This window comes from Podarcis gaigeae (assembly GCF_964106915.1).
Source record: "Podarcis gaigeae genome assembly, chromosome: 18".
In the NCBI taxonomy this organism is placed as follows: domain Eukaryota; kingdom Metazoa; phylum Chordata; class Lepidosauria; order Squamata; family Lacertidae; genus Podarcis; species Podarcis gaigeae.
The window spans coordinates 335,999-351,873 of NC_139696.1; the positions used below are offsets into that span (position 1 = coordinate 335,999).

A 15,875-nucleotide genomic window follows, 5' to 3' on the forward strand; every position below is an offset into this window, starting at 1 on the left:
GTAGGGGATAAGTTAGGGCAAGAAATACCAGAAATATCAAGCCAGGCCTTTTGGATTGCTCTCTTTTTGAAGAGTTTTCACTTCTTAAAGTTTTCTGTCAAGGAGAAAGGGGGGGGAGGGGGGACACACAACACTAGTGTGGCTTAATGGATGCACTCTTAGAATCTAGCGAATTGTAGTTTTGTGAGGGGCAAACTACAGTTTCCAGAATTCTAAATTGGGGCAGGGTGCGCTTTAAATTTCTGGTGCAGGTGCTTTCCCTGTGGGCTTCTGAGGCAGGGTGGGTGCCAACACACAAGGAGAGCGTCATTTATGGATGTTCTGTGCAGAGAGGGAAAGCAGGGTTTGGTTTCGTTTTGAATTGAGGAATGCCCAGTAAATTTGGTTAGGAGGCCTCTAATGCTTGATTGTATTTTTTACAATGGGATTTTGGCGAGGTTTCCGTCCTTGCCCCCTTGCCAGCCGTGCAGCTGCCACCTCCAACCCTCCCTTCTCCCTCAAGGTGTTCATGAGAACAAGAGGGAGAGAGCTCTTGTCTCTACTGGCTTGAGGAAGTGATGGGATGCGCTCTCAATTTGATAAGCAGACACCTTGGGTGGCTGTGTGTGGCTGTCAGCTGTGGGAAAAAAGTCTTTAAAAGTTTCTGCATGGTTTCTCTAGAGGTGCTGGTTCTTGCATGGGGTGGCGGAAGGCAGAGGGAGTCCCCACTTTCTTTCTTCCAAACTTGGAGGAGGCCCCTTGATGCAGGAGCCTCCTAGGCTGCCTTCTCCCCTCTCCATTCCCCCCCTCCGCTTCCCCTCTGCATTTTTCAGCTGCAGATGTTCTTGATAACTTCCTCTCTCTTCCAAAGTGAGCCATGCCTTTTGCTCTCTGCGTCTGGAGGATGATTAGCTGACTAAACAAAGAGATTTCTTCTCTCCCGCCTGCCCCCCCCTTCAGAGGTTGACTCAGTCCGTTTTCTGTGTCACTCAAACCAAACCCCAAAGCGTCTGGGCTGTGTGATAGGGGCAGAGCGCCAGGCCTCTGGGCTCCTCTCTCAGACCTGCCACACAACCTTAAACATTTGTCTCCCTGAATAATTGAACGAGGGTTACACGCTGTCTGCTGAAGTGTGTATGAAAAAGAAGACGCACATATCTGGTGGCTGAAACTTCAAGCAGACAGCACTTTTTTGTGGAAAAGAGTGATTCATGGACAATGTTAGCTTGAATAATCCAGAGTATGAATAAACCGCTTGAGTCGTATGCTTCTAGCCCTCAGTTACCCACCCTTTTATTGCACTTCATGGGTCGAGGAGACTCCAACCAGGACAGATCTTAAATTTCTTTGTGGGGACCTTTTTTTGAGAGTGCAGCGCTAGACATCTGATTTCCGACCCTGCCCCAGGACTTGAGGTCTCAGCTTGCCCGGGAAGTTCTGTGGCTTCACTCCCTCTGTGGAAGTATTGAGTGGGGCAGCAATCTTGGCTGCAGGCCCTGGGTTCAAATCACATACGGGCGGTGGGAGCAGCCCCTCAATGGCTGATCTCGAGCATTCATATTCAAGGCTCTAGGTTTTAAAAAAGCTGTGTGTTTCTCTCTCTTTGTTCTGTTTAAAAGACAAGACCTGCGATGAGGTATTTAGAAACTGACACCACCACCCAGCCTTTGAGTCTGCAGATGAGAAAAACTTGCAACCATCGGTTCACTCAGCAGCCTTCCTATACACAACCTGTGCCGACATGATCAGTGATCAGTGTAGGATTCCTTTGGCTGTGTGTGCATTTGATTTGATTCCCCATATTTCTATGCCACTTTCCATTCCAATGGACCTCAAAGCGGCTCACAATCAAGAAATAGGAATAGCATGATAGAGCACAACAGAACATCGCAACTACAGCATAAATCATATAGAATAATCAACAGATAATCAGTGAAGCAGTTGCAATCTGTAAAATGCTGTGCTGCAGCTATTCACAGTCCTGTGCCCTTGGCACTGAACTGCCCAATGTTTGCACAGGGATTAGCAAATCCTTCCTTGCTGTTGTTGTTTGGGTCTGTGTTTGTTTTTTTCAAAAAAAAAATCCATTCATGTCTACAAAGTCCTCCTCCTGTGTGTGTGTGTGTGTGTGTGTGTGTGTGTGTGTGCTAAGTTCTGTTTCCTAATGCTCTCAAAAGCCTTTTTGGTAGTGAAATGGAGCATGGAAGCTCTGGACTTTAGCGGAGCTGCTGTAACACAATACAGCACTCAGACAAAGGTGGTCCTGTTGCCTTTCAAAGGGAAGCTCCTTAAATATTTTAGGCCCAGGCCTAATGGTTGTGATCTCTCTCTGTATGTTTGTGTGTGTGTGTGTGTGTGTGTGTGAGAGAGAGAGAGAGAGAGAGAGAGAGAGAGAGAGAGGTGCTATCTTACAATAGTGTGAGTCCGACAAAGCTGAATTGTCTGCTTTTGAAAAGCAAAAATTTGCATTAACTTGTCAGAGTAGGAGGTGAGCAAATGTGGTTCCCATCTTTAGAAAGGGAAAAAAAGACCCAGGTAACTACCGACCGGTGAGCTTAACATTGCTACCAGGACAGGTGAGGAGGCTGGTAAAATGGGGGTTGAATGAAGTAACTCTTAGGTGGATTTGTAGCTGGTTGACCGACTGAACCCAAAGAGTACACATTAATGGTTCCTCATCATCCTGGATAAAAGTGACAAGTGGGTGCTGTCCTGGGCCTATTGTTCAACATCTTTATAAAGGACTTGGATGAAGGAATTGGGATGCTCATCAGATTTGCAGATGACACCAGACTGGGAGGGGCAGCCAACGCCACAGAAGACAGAATCAGAATTCAAAGTGACCTCAGCAGATTGGAGAACTGGACCCAAACAAAATGAATTTCCATGGGGACAAATGTCAGGTTCTGCACTTCGGCAGGAAGAACCAGATGCACAAATATAGGATGGGAGATACCTGGCTCACTAGCAGGACATGTGAAAAGGGTCTAGGGGTCTTAGTGGACCACAAGCTTAACACGAGTCCGCAGTGTGATGCAGCAGCAAAAAAAGCGAATGCTCTTCTAGGCTGCATCCACAGACGTCTAGTGTCCAGATCAAGGGAAGTCCTAGTCCCGCTCTATTCTGTCCTGGTCAGGTCACACCTGGAATACTGTGGCAACCAAGATGATCAAGGGTCGTAGCTGAGTGGTAGGATATCTGTTTTGCCTTTGAAGGCACCATGTTTAATCCCAGGAATCTCCAGGTGGGGCTGCTGCCTGTCAGTGTAGACAATGCTGAGCATCAAGTGAACCAGTGGTCTGACTCTGTGCAGCAGCTTCCTGTTTAAACCAGTCCTTCAGGCATAATCATGAGGACTAGAATCTTACTGCCCTTCTCATAAAAAGCAAGTAAGTTGCTCGGGAGTGGGGCATCCTCTCTGCAGGCAGAAGATCCCAAGTTCAGTCCTCAGGAACCCCAAGTAGGGGTGGGAGTGGTCTCCTGTCCGAAATCCAGGAGAGATGTTGCTGCCAGCCAGTGTAGACTATACTGAGCTGGGTGGAGCGAATGGTCTGAGCTGGTACAGAGCAGCTTCTGGAGTTCCTCTATAGTGGACCTGTAATGTTTTCAGCAGTCTGGAGGAGTTCTCTGTTTCCTTTTGCCATAGCTTTGGGATCTCTGCCCTTCACAACTCAGGGCCTTCAGAAATCTCCCATCTCTGTCGGCAGGGACAGAAAGGCCCATATTTGTAAATAAAGTGTGTGGGTCGATGGAGGGTTGTTTTTTTTTTTTTTGGAATGAGTTATTTGAGGCTGTTGCTTCTGTGACGATTCTGCCTCCTCCAGAGGGGGCGGCAATAAATCCCAGTTTAGCAGGGAAGAACTTATTGAGCCAAAGTGGTTCACTTGCAGAAATGTGCCTTTTATTCCCCCACCCACCCCCTGGCTGCCCAGTTTTGCTATAATGGTAGCTTTCCCTTTTTAGCACTGGCATGATTCATTGGTTAAACATGCAGCTCAAAATTACGGGTTTATGTAGACTAAACCGCTGCCTCGGACAGATTGGCGGGATGGGATAGGGACAGACACTCTGCCGTGTTTTCCAGAGGCTGTGATATGCACAAGGTAAGAGTTCTCTGCGCGCTTTGCAAATCCTTTGACACCGAGGTGCTTTCTGTCAGTTTGTGCTGGGAAGCCTTGGGCCTTGAGAAACAGCCTCAGAATTTCTGTCTGCAAAAGGCTCTGGCAAATTACTTTCTACGAAGCCAGAAATTTGCTTCCCTTTTCTCTGCTGCTTCGGCTCTAGCCCAAATAGCGAGCGACCCTCCCTTGGCAAGCAGACCATTGCGCCAAATTGGAAGAAGCTGTAGTTCTCTGTGCCCAGGAAAGGGCATTCGCTGGCACCAGAGCCTTCTGAAAACCTCCAGAGGAAAGCGATTCCACAGCTTCCCCTCCGTGGGTTAGCTGAAGGAGAAGTAAGCTGAGTTTCCTATGTGTCATGCCTTGGAAGGAAGGGAGGGTCCTCATCTGCCTTGAGAGTGGGGCGGCCTCCCTCCCTCCGCTCTGGTAAGAACTCAAGACATGCCTGGGGAGAATTTGCCTGACCCTTCTCCCCTAAGTAGGCGTCTTTCCTAAGCGGTCACGTTGCAGCCGGCTTGTTCCGCCAGAGCCCACGGGCAGCAAGAGACAAAGCCGTGTCTGTTCCTGGCCTCTCCTTTCAGGCAGCACGGGGCGCCTGCTTTGGCTAAATCGGCGGGTCACAGAAACGGCCTTGGGGTGGGGGCCTTGCCTCACTTCTGCCAATGGGGAGGCCGCCGTTCACCCCTTCCTCTTTGCCGCCCCCTTTCCTGCCATCTTCCTGAGGCTCAGGTAACCCGTCCCACTGCCTTCCAGGATTTGTGGCAAGGCTGCCCATTTTGTTTTGCATTTCCTATGGGAGGGAAGCAGAAACACCGCTTCCCCACCCATTGGAAAAAGGGGGCAGAGGCGTGGGAGTTCAAGAACAACTCTCCCCACTTGTGGTACCCAGGGACCAGAATTCAGGGGCCTACTGCTGCAAGTGTGGCTATTAGCTGGGGGTAACCTTATCTTGCATCAAACGCTGCAGAGCACTGCACACGTTCCTGTCACCTTTTAATTGGGCCTAATGACAATGCATTTTATTCTCTTGTCTCCTTTGGGGAGACCAAATGAGAGCGAACACTCATCCCTTGGCCTGGCTCTTCCTGCCTGCTGCTTTGTGCTGCTTTGATGATGCCTGGCTGTTTTTGAGGCTCAGGACTCGCTCTTTGGAGAGCATCTTTTGAATGGCACTGCTGCCTGCTAAAACCCTGGGGGCTATCGAGCTGCTTGTTTCCTCCTGTGGCCCAGAATATCCTGGAGGGCAAGTGCTCCTTGATGATAAGATGATGGGGCCAGTTGTGGTCATGTCAGTTGAGTGTGGATGGTGTGACAGATGAACCCAGACCTTGCCAGGCTGCCTCTCCCATTGAGTACAACGTGATGGGCAGCTGACAGCTGATTTTCGGTGTCACAAAAAGGCTGTAAATGGTTCATTACTACTGTATTAGCAAGGAGGGCATGCTAAAAGCTGTGCATCTGTGGTGTGGAGAAAGCAGATAGGGAGAGGTCTTCTCCTGTTGTTGCACTAGAATTTGGGGCCAAATGTTGGAAGGTTCAGGACAGACGAATGGAAGTCCTTATTCACATAGGCACTGTGGAATTTGTTCCCACAAGATGTTAGTACTGATCTCCAATTTACATGGCTCAAAATCGAGACAAATATACCATCAAAGGCTGTAAGCGATGATGGTGCCTCTGAATGTCAGTTTTTGGGAATCACAAGCTATTCTCTTAGGTTTTTAACACAATGCTGTCATTTTGCTCCCCAGGATAGGTGATGGTGAGGTGTTCTTGTTTCAGGCACCAAAATAATATGAAACTAACCCTGGTGACTGGCTCTGCGAGCCAATGTTCTGGAGAATAGCAGAATCACAGTTGTAGAGTTGGAATTGGGGTGCAAAGGGCCGTCCAACTCCCCTTTCAGCTTGACCCTGGCGATTTGGCCGGGCTGCTTTCCTTCACCCTGCCCACCTGCTTGGGTGTTGAGTTTTTACCTTCTCTCGCAGCTCGGTGTTGGGCTGTTTTTACAAGTTGTCTTAAGGTGTGGCTCCTCCCTTCGAGAACTACAGTTCATTCTGTGTGCATAGGGCTCTTTAAAAAAATGTCATTGTCCATTTGCACAGGTGGCTGCATGTTGGGGTCCCTCTGCGCCTGGGCACCGAGGCTGAGATTGGCCTGTCAGTTGGACGGCTGTGGCTATTGTCGCCTCGTGCTTCTCTGCATCCCTGCTCTAAACAAACTGGAAGCTTTTTTGGGGGTTGTATCAAAGGAGTAGACCCAATGACGTTATAGGACATTACAAACTCCCTTGCATCTGTATCATGGGGGGGGGTCTACTCTTGAGTAGAACTTGGTTCGATATAAGCATTGGAAAGTACTTTTTAATGAAATGCTTGCAAATGTTTTAAGATATGGCGATAACATTCCTTACAGTGGATTTTAAGGGGGAAAGTGAAGGCACTTGGAATTGTTACCATCCTTGACTGTGAATGTACGTACCACTTCGGACTAATCACGTGAAAGAAGCTAATTGCAGCTTCTGATTTGCAGATATGATTACTGCCGTGTTCATCCCAGCTGCTCGGTTTGGCATCTTACAATGTCGCCAGCTAATGTTACGGATTTATTTTAAAATGGGAGAAAGTTTTCCACTGAAAAATGTGTTGTAGAAATTTTCCCTGAGGTGGAAAAGCTCCCCCACATTGTACCATGTCCCATGATCCAAGGTGATGGTAGTTTGGGCTTGCCTAGACCTGGAGCAACGCTGGTGTCTTCAAGGAGCTTAAAAAACCAAAGTCCTATGTGCCCCTTGGCCATTTATCCAGAATCTTCCCCACCCAAAGCAGCTTTTGTGTATTGGAGAGTTTGATTTTGGGTATGTTTTTGCCCAGGCTTTGCCGCAGAGACTCGGAGCAGCTTGGAGCAAAGAGTGCAAACTGAATGTTCCTGCTGTGAGGGTGCGCGTCATCTCTGCCCCAGGAGCAGTGGCCCTGGCCCCTTCCAGACGCTGCTGACTCCCAGCCACATTGGTCACCTCGTCTCTACGGACGCTTCTGCTGCTGTTCATAGGAACATAGAAACCTGCCTTGTTTCAAGTCAGACCAAGGATAACGCCCGACATCTCCGCCATTTTTAAGTTCTCAAAGTTCTTCACCTAGCTCAGGGTTGTCCTCTGAACTAGCCAGATGTTCAATCAGTCCCAGTCAGTCCATCATTTGAAAAAATGAGCTGTCTTGCCCCAAAATGGCAACTAGACATTCCGTTTTGGCGACTGCAACCTTGGTTTAAGGAGCCGTTTTGTGCCCTGCTTATATATCTTGAGTTTCTAATGCTGCCAGTGAGGGAGGTTAGGCTGAGAGAGAGTGACTGGCCCAAAGTCACCCAGTGAGCTTCATGGCCAAGTGGGGATTCGAACCCCGGTCTCCCAGGTCCACTGCCCAGCGCCTCCGCTTTGGGCTCCTCCCCTGACCCGTCTCTCTCCTTCCTTTTCCTTCCAGATACCCAGCCCCGCAGCCGAGCCCAGGGCGGTATGCCGAGGCAGGATGAGCGCGAAAGATGCCGGCGGTGCAGCTTGCCCCGAGAAGGCGGCCTACACTCTTCATATTTACCCCCAGCTCTCGGCCGAAAGCGCCTCCTGCTGCCGCGTGACGGCAACCAAAGACGCCACCACCGCCGACGTCATCCGGGACGTCATCGGCTCCCTGAGCCTGGACGTCTCTAAGCACTACGTGCTGGTGGAGGTGAAGGAGTCGGGCGGGGAGGAGTGGGTGCTGGACGGGAACGACTCCCCGGTGCACAGGGTCCTGCTGTGGCCCCGGCGGGCGCAGGACGAGCACCCCCGGCAGGACGGCTACTACTTCCTGCTGCAGGAGAGGAACACGGACGGCAGCATCAAGTACGTCCACCTGCAGGTGGCCTCCGGGGAGGACGAGGGGCGGGAGGAGGCGCGGCGGCTGGTCGAGCGAGGCTTCCTCCCCTGGCTGCAGGAGGACGTCAACGACCTGTGCAACCTGCCCAACCTGACGGAGGCCACGCTGCTGGAGAACCTCAAGCGGCGCTTCCTGAAGCAGAAGATCTACACCTACGCCGGCAGCATCCTCATCGCCATCAACCCCTTCAAGTTCCTGCCCATCTACAACCCCAAGTACGTCCAGATGTACGAGAGCCACCAGCTGGGCAAGCTGGAGCCCCACATCTTCGCCATCGCCGACGTGGCCTACCACACCATGCTGAAGAAGCACGTCAACCAGTGCATCGTCATCTCCGGGGAGAGCGGCTCCGGCAAGACGCAGAGCACCAACTTCCTGATCCACTGCCTCACCGCCCTCAGCCAGAAGGGCTACGCCAGTGGGGTGGAGAGGACCATTCTGGGCGCTGGACCGGTGCTGGAGGTGAAAGGCAACCCGTAATACTCTCTCTCTCTCTCTCTCTCTCTCTCTCTGCTGTCAAGTCCTTTTTGCAACCGGGAAGGATGGGTTCGGTCTCTGGGGGCCTCAAGTGGGGAGGGTTGCTTCTGTGGAGCTCAGGCCCCAGGGGACAGGATGGGTGGCTGGTCTAGATGGGCTCGCTTTGAATCTTCTTAGGTCCTTACGGGAGATTCAGGACAGGCATAAGAAAGTACAGTACATCTTTACCCAGTGCTTGGCTAAACAACAAGAACAAAATTATTGATATGCCACCCATCTGACTGGTTTGCCCCAGCCACTCTGCGTGGCTTCCAACAAATGAAACCAATTGAGCACAGCAAAACATCAAACATTTAAAAACTTCCCCATACAGAGCTGCCTTCAGCTGTCTTCTAAAACTCAGGTGGTTGTTTATTTCCTTGACATCTGATGGGAGAGGGTGCCACCACCGAGAAGGTCCTCTGCCTGGTTTCCTGTAACCTCACCTCTTGCAGGGAGGGAACCGCCAGAAGGCCCTCGGAGCTGGATCTCCGTGTCTGGGCTGAACGATGAGGGTGGAGACGCTCCTTCGGCTATACGGGGTTGAGGCCATTTAGGCCTTTCAAGTTCAGCACCAACACTTGGAAGCGTAGTGGGGAGCCAGTGTAGGATTTGCTCCCACGGGCTGTCATGATGACGCCCAACTTGGATGGCTTTGAAAGAGGGTTTGACAAATGCGTCAGGCTGCCAAGGGCTACCGGCTGCGAAGGCTGTGTTCTGATTCAGCAGTGAGGAGAGATGCTTCTGCTGTCTCCAGCTCCTGCTTGCAGTCTTCCCCTGGGGTATCAGGTTGGCCTTTGCGAGGACGGGAGGCTGGTCTACATGGTCTCACGTTGTCTGGACTCAGCTGCTGCAGGGCTCCTCTGATGTTCTGATATGGGTTTTTAAGCTGCTCACTATTGAGGTTTTGGACAGCTCTGAGGAAGGAAGTATTAAGACGGGGCCTTTTCCTCTGTGCTGGGCTCCTTTGTTTTCTGTGCAGGGCTCTCCTCCTGACCCTCTCCTTAGCAGCATCTTGCTCCCTCCCCCCCCCCAATTTTCCCCGGGATTTCAGAGATCTCTCCTTATTTAGTCATATTTGACCCATGCTGTCTTTCACAAATGGAGATTAAGAAACAGGAGCGGGGGGGGGGGGGCGGGTCATTGGATGTTGGCTGCTGTTTTCTTTTCTAGTCCTGAGCTGAAGCTGACCTCATGGCTTGGTTTCACTTAATCAGAGCGAGAGGCTGCAAAAGTCTCCACAAAGACCTAGCCTTTCTGCACACTGTAGAGCTGCACTTTGCATAGGCCTTTTTCTCTCTCTCTCACCCCCCCAACTGCTCTTTTTCTGTCACATGCTTGCTTCTGTTTCCTTATCCTCGGAGAGCAAAGAACGCTCTTCCTCAAATAGGCTGGCTGCGACTCAGGTGAGCGGCTTCCATCCTTCCTGGGTCCTTGCAGAGTTCCCGGGTGCCCCCAACACCAGCCTGCACGGTTTACCACTTCAGCACACCAGGCGCCGTCCAAATGCCTTAGGGACTCTGGATTTGCGGAAGGTTTGTTCCTGAGCCTTTGTCAGAGTTTCCCTTCTCCCAGATGGGGAAGCCCCACCTGCCCCCCACTTCCCTCTACAAGAGGGGCAGAAACCCCCTTCTTTACCGTTGGAGCCCCTCTTGGTCTCGTCCACTCCATCCTCTGGAGCCTGTCTTCACATGCCAGGGAATCCCCTGAGGGTTTGAGACCCACCAACACCCCTCGCCTGGTTTAGCCAGCCAGTTGAAGCCGCTCCCAGGGTGTGGCCGTTACTGCACGCTGACAGCTGAGTGCAGGGTGGGGACCAAAGGCGGACAAACTATCCCCAGAAGGAGCATGACATGTCCCCCACCAGAGGTGTCTCCCCCCGTAAGACCCCGTACACCCCAGAGCAGTTTACAATAGTAGTACATAAAACCGTATAAAAAATAAAAGTTTAAAAAAAATGAGCCAGCTGTTGTGGAAATGCGTATTCCTGGTTGCCTGAAGGAATAGACAAATTGCCAGCAAGTTCTTAAAAATGGAAAGAGAAGGCATCTGCTCAGCTCAGGAGCCTGCAGGAAAAGCACTCTATTCCTCCTATACATGGGAGGAGCATCTGAGAGACTTTCTTCCGGTTGCAGCTCAGGTTTCAAGTTGTTAAGGACCACTGGAGAAGGGAGCCAGCCACTCAGTAGCAGAGCAGCTGCTTTGCAGGCAGACTGTCCCTGGTTCTGCCTCCCCCCCCCCCAAGTTATCTCCTGGTAGGAAGGAAAGACCCCTGGAGAGCGCAGACCACCTTTGGCTAAACAACGGATTAGTGTGAACTGGGATGAGACAGTTTCTTGCGTTCCTCAGAATAACCATAATAATCCTTTTCCTGTGCTGTAGACCAGTCAGCTCTATTTATTATTTGCATTTTGAGCCTTTAATCTGGGTGGGGTTCCAGAAACATAATAAAATAAATACTCTTAAAAGCAGGAAATAACAATGGGGGGGACGGGACACAGCCACTCTTAAGCTTTAAAGCAAGCTGGCTCAGGCTTCTTGCTGTCCTCGCCCCTCAGGTCCAAATGTCTCCATATTTTTATCTGAATATTTTATTTGTACTGTGTAACACCCAGGTCTGTGGTTGCTTGCTTGAGCTCATCATAACATAAGAGCCTGCAGGGTCAGGCCAAAGGGCAGTATCCTTGTTCTTACGGTGGGCAACCAGATGCATGCAGGAAACCCACAAGCAGGAACTGAGCCCAAGAGCTTTTAACTTGGGGCTGGGGAAACATTTGTGGCCCCCCAGATACCCTCCTGCTCCCAAGCATCATCAGACCCAACAGCCAGCATGGCCCAGTCGTCCCTGGATGATGATGATGATGATGCTGAAGATGATGGGAGTAGCATCTAGAGGGGCCACAGGTGCTCCCCCCGTCCTCTTCTGCAGCCTTTCTCAACCTTGGGTCCCCAGCTGTTGTTGGGACTACAGCTCCCACCACCCCTAGCTAGCAGGACCAGCGGTCAAGGATGATGGGAGTTGTAGTCCAGCAACATTCAGAAAGGCCGCTCTAGTGAGTTTCTCAGCAAGGCTTGCGATTTTGCTCGGACACCTAAATAAGCTCCGCTCTCTTAGCACCTCTGATTTCTTAAGCCCAAGTAAGGAGGATCCACCTCAGCTGGCAAACAGAGACAGGCGCTGCCCCCCCCCCCCAAATAATCTTGCTTCCATTCCTAATGTGACTTGGGCAGGATGCTTCAGAGCTCCTGCATGTGCGTCTGTCCGCCCCTCTCCCCCCCCACCTCCGCCAGAAAGCAGAAGTGAAGATCTCTGAGGCTTGGCTACCTCTTTGAGCTTCTTCCACTTGCGGTCTGTCGGCCAAAACAGGAAGGAGGTGGCTGTGGGGAGCCCCTTCGGGATCAGCTGATGGCATGGCATTGGTTGCTGCTAACTCATTCAGACTTTCGGAGGGGGAGCAGGGAAGGGAAGTCCTTCAGGTTCCATTTAAGAAGAGCCTGGTGGCTGAGGCCAGTGGCCCATCTAGTCCAGCGCCCGACTGGACGGCTCTTCTGGGAAGCCCACAAGTTAGGGGGACGTAAGCGCAAGAGCCCTCTCCCCTCCTGTGCTTTCCTGTGGCATTGCTGCCCCCAGCAGTGGCATCAGAGCATAGACATCATGGGTGCCTTTGGGAGGGTGTGGCAGATGGCACTAAGGGGCTTTAGGTGCTCTGAAATGCCATCAGGAAATGCGATGACTCTTCCCCGAATGCCTGTGTGGCTGCAGGCTGTTTGGAAAGCTGAGATTCTTGTGCAGTAGTTGGGAAGAAACACCCCCCCCACACACACCTGCCTCCGGAAATTCATTTCTTCGAAGATTCCGAGAAAGGACTCTTGCTCCGATGCTTTCGGAGTCATGCCTTCCTTCTGGCACACGGAAGAGAGTTCTGCATTGAGCCAGACTCATCTCAAGCCCTTGGCTTCGGGGACGACTTCTTCCGTGCCACTGGACTCGCCAGGGGATGAAGCCCAATGAAATGGGGGGGGGGGCGGGAAGAGAGCTACTGGCAGCCTTTTGGGGCACAGATTCTGTCCTGGCACTGCAGGTAGCATTTTGGAGAGCGTTTCTTTTTCGTTCACTTAATCTAGCAACTTACTTTGGGTTTTTGTGGGGGTGGGGTGTTTTCTCTGAGAGGCTGTCAGAATAGGTGGATACCCTTTCTCAAAAATGGCCACATTTCGCTGCCACAGACATGGTTTGGGGACTTTATATGGCCCAGCTTGGGTTTGTTTTTTATTTTTTTTAATCAGCTTTGGAGAATTTGCTCTGTAGTTGGGCTAAATACCACACAGATGAGGTCACCACACTCTTGGGCTCCTTTCAGAAAACCATAGGCGGCTTACATGGGTAATTGTAAAAGGGGCGGAGAGGAAAGGAAATTAGGAGATTGGTCAGGGCAGCTCTTAAACCCAGGCTTCCCAGTTCAAAATTTGTGGTGTTTCTCAAAATGACCTCAATGCATCCTGTTGGAATAACGAAAAACCTGTCTGTTTGCAAAGTGCAGGGAGTTGGGGATTGAGCTCTCAGCAGTCCCTGAAGCCAGTAGGGTCAAAGGTCTTGGATGGTGGTGGTGGTGGCATCTGGTAACATCTGGAGGGCCACAGACCTTCCCCACCCCTGACCTAAAGCCTTTAGTCATCCAGCCAACAGACATTCAGCTGTGAGGAAAGATTGCAGCATCCGTGTCTTTATAGTAAAGAGGAAAGGCGAGTGAGAGGTGACTGTTCAGTTTATAACATTCTGCATGGCTTGGGGTAATCGCGTTCTTCTCCCTCCCTCATAACGCTAGAATTCATGAAGTGAAGCTGAATGTTGGAAGGTTCAGGACAGACCAAAGAAAATGCAGGGTTAGACTGTGGAACTCCCTCCCCCAGGAGACAGTGGTGTCAGGAGGCACCCGCTGCCTGTTGTCTCGCACCAGCCCTCCTACCAAAGCCCTCCCTTCCCTCCTGCAACCTTTCTGAGTTGTTCTGGAAGCCACCTTTGCTTTTGGTTTGGTGTGGTTTTTGTTACTTCACCTTCTCTCCCCTCCGTTTCTCACTTTCTTCCTGGGTTCAGCTCAGGGGGTTGCAGCAGATGGTGAGGAGGTCATCGAGTCAACAGGTTTTTTTCTGAGAGAGGAGGGTGAGGGAAGGCCCTAACTTCCCCTTTTTAAAAAAAGAAAGAGCCTTGCTTATTCTTCTGATGTCACAAGGATGTTGTGTTGGCTCTGTGACTCTAGGATAAATGAGTCAGCCCCAGTTTGGGGTTGGTTTCCACCCAGGCCTGTGTTGTGGGTGTTGCAGCCAGCTGCCGGCCACAACGCATGAGTGTGTGTGTGTGTGTGTGTGTGTGCACTTGCAGGAGGGGAGTAGGTGAGAAAGCTGTTTGGTCCAGCCTCCGTGCCTCGTTTCTAGCATCCATCTGTCTCACGAGGCAACAGCGTGAACCTCTGGGGGTGAAGTCAAACCGTAACCTCCACGGGGCGCAAACCTGGGCAGGGTGCATGGACTGCCAGACGACAAGACTTCCCTCTCGGCCTCACTGATGGGGTCCAAAGGAGGATTGGTGCTGAACTTTGTTTTACAAGCATGATAAATTTATATAGTGTGGTTTTCTGGATTTAAATAAGACTGGGTGATGTGCTGCTAGCACTTTGAGCTGTGTGAGAGAGAGAAAAAGAGCTTTGTTACTCTATCCGAGTGTCAACAGCAGAGCCTAGCACCTGCTGAGTACAGAAAATCTCTGATTTAATCCTGGCTGCCTTTAGTTATTTGAGAAGGGAAGAGGAACAATTCAGCTCTTTATAAGCATAGACCATGGTTTGTAGACCATGAGGACTAGAATCGTACATTATTTTTAGGGCAAGGGCCGCAGCTCAGTGATAGGGTGCAGGTTTTCCTCGCTGAATGTCCCAGCTTCAATCCACTTAGGACTGGGATTGTCAGCAAGAAACCCCGAGAGCTACTGCCCATGAGTGGGGGGAGGGGGAGGGGGAGCTGCCCCCCATCAAGTAAATAAAAATACTTAACTGACCAATGCTATGGTCAGTCATTTCTGAACTTTGCTGCGGACATCTGCCTCATTATTTCACTTCACTGCAGGCCTTTGGAAACGCAAAAACAGCCCACAACAACAATTCCAGCCGGTTTGGGAAATTCATCCAGGTCAACTATTTGGAGAACGGCATTGTCCGGGGGTGAGTGCAGCTTCCAGGCTCTTGGGGGGGGGGCAGCGTTGTTCTCGCTGTTTCACAAAGCAGTTGTCCTCCACCAGCAGAATATGGCTGGAAGTGAGAACCCCTCTCTTCCTTCCCTCCTTGTCATTCATAAGGAAAATGGCCTGCCTGGCTCCACAGATTCTAGCACCATAGAATCTTGTTGCGGGGGCAGCTTGTCTTTCTTTTCCTCCATTCACTCTTTTTTTCTCTTGGTGGATTCCAGGGCTGTGGTTGAAAAGTACCTGCTCGAAAAATCTCGCTTGGTGTCCCGGGAAAAGAACGAAAGGTGAGGCGAAAGTCTGTGGTTTAACTTGAAATACATGGTGCATTTTACACTTCGGAAAAGGGAAAGTCATCGCTAATAAATTATTATTATTATTATTATTATTATTATTATTATTATTATTATGCACCCAGAGTAGGAACCGAGGAGAGATAAGGGTGGATGAATGAGGGAGGGCTCAAATAATTTAGAAGCCAGAAATCTCTTAAGACGTGCAAAATCCCTGGGACCTGGGATTGAACCTCAACAGCCAGACACTGCCTTTAAGCCTAATGCACTGTGTAGCTTGTTCTGAAGATAAAATGGGCACACTCAGGGGTGTAAAGAGGAACGGGCAGATAACTTCCCAAATCTGCAGAGGCCCATACCTCTCCAGGGGGCCCGTTGACCATCTTCTACGGACAACCTGGATCCACTTCAGTCTGGTTTCAGGAGCACATGCAGAAAGGTGCGCAAGCTATGAAAAGAGCGAGCCAAGCAGCTTCTGTTAACAGACGTGTGTGTGTGTGTGTGTGTGTGTGTGTGTGTGTGTGTTCGTTCTCCTTCCTGAAGGAACTACCATGTGTTCTACTATTTGCTGCTTGGCGTCAGCGAGGAGGAGCGTCAGGAATTCCACCTCAAGCAACCCGAAGACTATTTCTACCTCAACCAGGTACACAAAGGCCCTCCTTATGTGAGCTTGGCTGGGACAGGCGCTTTTGTGTCTGCCCCACGCTCCAGAGGTAATGGTGGTGGTGGTGGTGGGGGCCTAAACAGGCCTCCTTTGTTCCCACTCAAGTGTTCAGCAGGGATCGCCTTGCTCAGCCCCAGAAGGCCAGAGGTGGCGTGTCTT

At 50.8% G+C, this 15,875-nt stretch overlaps 1 protein-coding gene across 12 annotated transcripts in view; it reads left to right on the plus strand.

The window, feature by feature from the left end:
* Positions 1–15,875, plus strand: part of MYO9B (myosin IXB) — a 45,120-nt gene that overhangs the window by 3,140 nt on the left and 26,105 nt on the right. For all 12 annotated transcript variants that reach the window (XM_083720142.1, XM_083720146.1, XM_083720137.1 and 9 more), the window contains 4 exons: positions 7,577–8,470; positions 14,645–14,739; positions 14,984–15,046; positions 15,596–15,695. In XM_083720142.1, the coding sequence (XP_083576268.1) occupies positions 7,622–8,470; positions 14,645–14,739; positions 14,984–15,046; positions 15,596–15,695 (1,107 nt within the window). In that variant the 5' untranslated portion in view covers positions 7,577–7,621. Of the gene's footprint in view, positions 1–7,576; positions 8,471–14,644; positions 14,740–14,983; positions 15,047–15,595; positions 15,696–15,875 lie in introns of those variants that run through there.